The 2,016-nt window shown below is 31.9% G+C and overlaps 1 protein-coding gene across 1 annotated transcript; it reads left to right on the top strand.

The window, feature by feature from the left end:
• Positions 1-359: 359 nt before the first annotated feature.
• LOC125780090 (uncharacterized) lies at positions 360-1,808 on the top strand (the record flags this gene model as incomplete). Its single annotated transcript, XM_049461606.1, has 1 exon — positions 360-1,808. A coding segment is annotated over one exon (1,449 nt), but the record flags the coding sequence as incomplete, so codon positions are not given.
• Positions 1,809-2,016: the final 208 nt, after the last annotated feature.

Here is a 2,016-nt window from a genome sequence, read left to right as displayed (position 1 = left end):
CGTTGACAGATATAATAACACGATACATTCAGTTACGAAAAGGAAACCAGCTGATATTTTCTTTGGAAGAACACAGAGAATCAACTACCAAGATTTAACAAACTTTAAGGAAATAGTTAATTCTGACCTTCGAAATGAAATAGCCAGAAACCAAAAAAATACACTAAATTATCACAATAAAAATAGGTCAAAAATAAGGAATTACGAACCTGGTGATACTATATTTAAAAAGAACAAACAAATTAAAGGGAAAACGAAACCCATTTTTAAAAAAGAAACTGTCGCTAAAGACAATACCGTCACAATAACTACTAAAGATAACAGAAAGATTCATAAATCACATTTAAAAAACTAACTGACATTTACTCTTTAGACTCTTACCTTACTGGACAACTGCAACAGTGGACACCTACGAATATGACAGCCCACTCGTGACGATCAAACAAGGACTAGGAAAGATTACAAAAGGGACGTATAAAATTATCCACACTATCGACTTGGACGACTACGAAAAAATTACCAACGACGTTAGACTTACTATATACCAAGAAATTAGTAAAACAAATATTTTATTTCCACAACTAAAACATCAACTTTCCGAGATAGACAGCTTATTAAGCCAACTGCGAACAAAAAATTCAACCATTCAAAAGAGATCAATCAATTGGATAGGATCTGCTTGGAAATGGTTAGCAGGAAATCCCGATGCCACTGACTGGGACCAAATACTTTCCACAACACATAAACTGACTGAAAACAGTAACGTACAGTACACCACAAACCAATACCTTATCAAGACAAATAATAAAATATTAGATAGTCATAACATGATTGTGGATGAAATAAGTAAGAATAATAAGGAATTATTCGCACAAACATTATATAATAGATTAGGTATCGTAAAAGACGAAATTACTAAAATTATAATGGCAACCCAATTAGCAAAACAAGGAATCGTTCATTCTCAAATTCTAAATAAAGAAGATATCGCAAATATTCTCTCTCAAACTGAGACACTACCTTTTAAAAATGAACTGCAAGCACTCAAATATGCAGAACCTTCTATGATTATTAAAGACTCACTTCTTTTATATGTAATTTCACTACCAAAAACCGAAGATACCCTTTACAATAATATTATCATACGATCGACTGTAAAACACCTTAAACGAGTATACTTAGAATTCACCAATCTTTTCATATCCCAAAACGACAAATATGGCATACTTGGAAATTGCATTGAAATAGATGATACTACTATATGCAAGAGAAACCAACTTAAAAAACTAAACAAATCCCATTGCATTTCACAAATCCTTAGCGGAGAAAAAGCGCTTTGCGATTACCAATATGTAAACCAAGCTATAATTGAATTAATTAGTGAAGGAACAATATTTCTCTCAAATTTTATTGGAAATATTACTTATAATAATACTTCTTTTAAACTAAATGGTACTTTTCTCATAAACTTCTTTAACGAAACTATAACTTTGAATAACGTTAGTTATACAAACTGGCAAACAAGTTCCTACCAAATCTTACCCGCAATACTTCAGAATAACCTAACGGAAAATGAAATTAAATTGGACTTAAACTACTTACATAAACTACATTTAAATAATGTAAATGAACTAGAACGGATAACATCAAAAAACATTATTTCAATTAGCTCAAGCTTCTTAGCAATTCTTGTTGCAGTAACACTATCATTAGTTTTATATATCATACTCAAACCAAAAACCAGAAATTCATTTCTTATCCCACCAATAATAGATTACCCACAGCTTTCAGTAGCCAATAATTCTTAATCAGCGAGACGCTGATGCTTAAGAAGGGGGGAGTTATCACAGCTAGCATAGCAGTTATCACAGGTAGCATAGCTAACGAAATATACAACAACAAAGTTGTCGTAGCTAGCAAAATACGAGTATACTGACGAGAATGTTGCTCAATAAAGTTAAATTCCAAAAATTACAACAACAGCACATTTCGTCGGCACTAAACCAGAGCGGAAGT

The sequence above is a fragment of the Bactrocera dorsalis genome, unplaced genomic scaffold (assembly GCF_023373825.1).
Source record: "Bactrocera dorsalis isolate Fly_Bdor unplaced genomic scaffold, ASM2337382v1 BdCtg064, whole genome shotgun sequence".
NCBI lineage: Eukaryota > Metazoa > Arthropoda > Insecta > Diptera > Tephritidae > Bactrocera > Bactrocera dorsalis.
The sequence above is the reverse complement of the archived record's forward strand: the minus strand, read 5'-3'. Positions and strand labels throughout refer to the sequence as shown.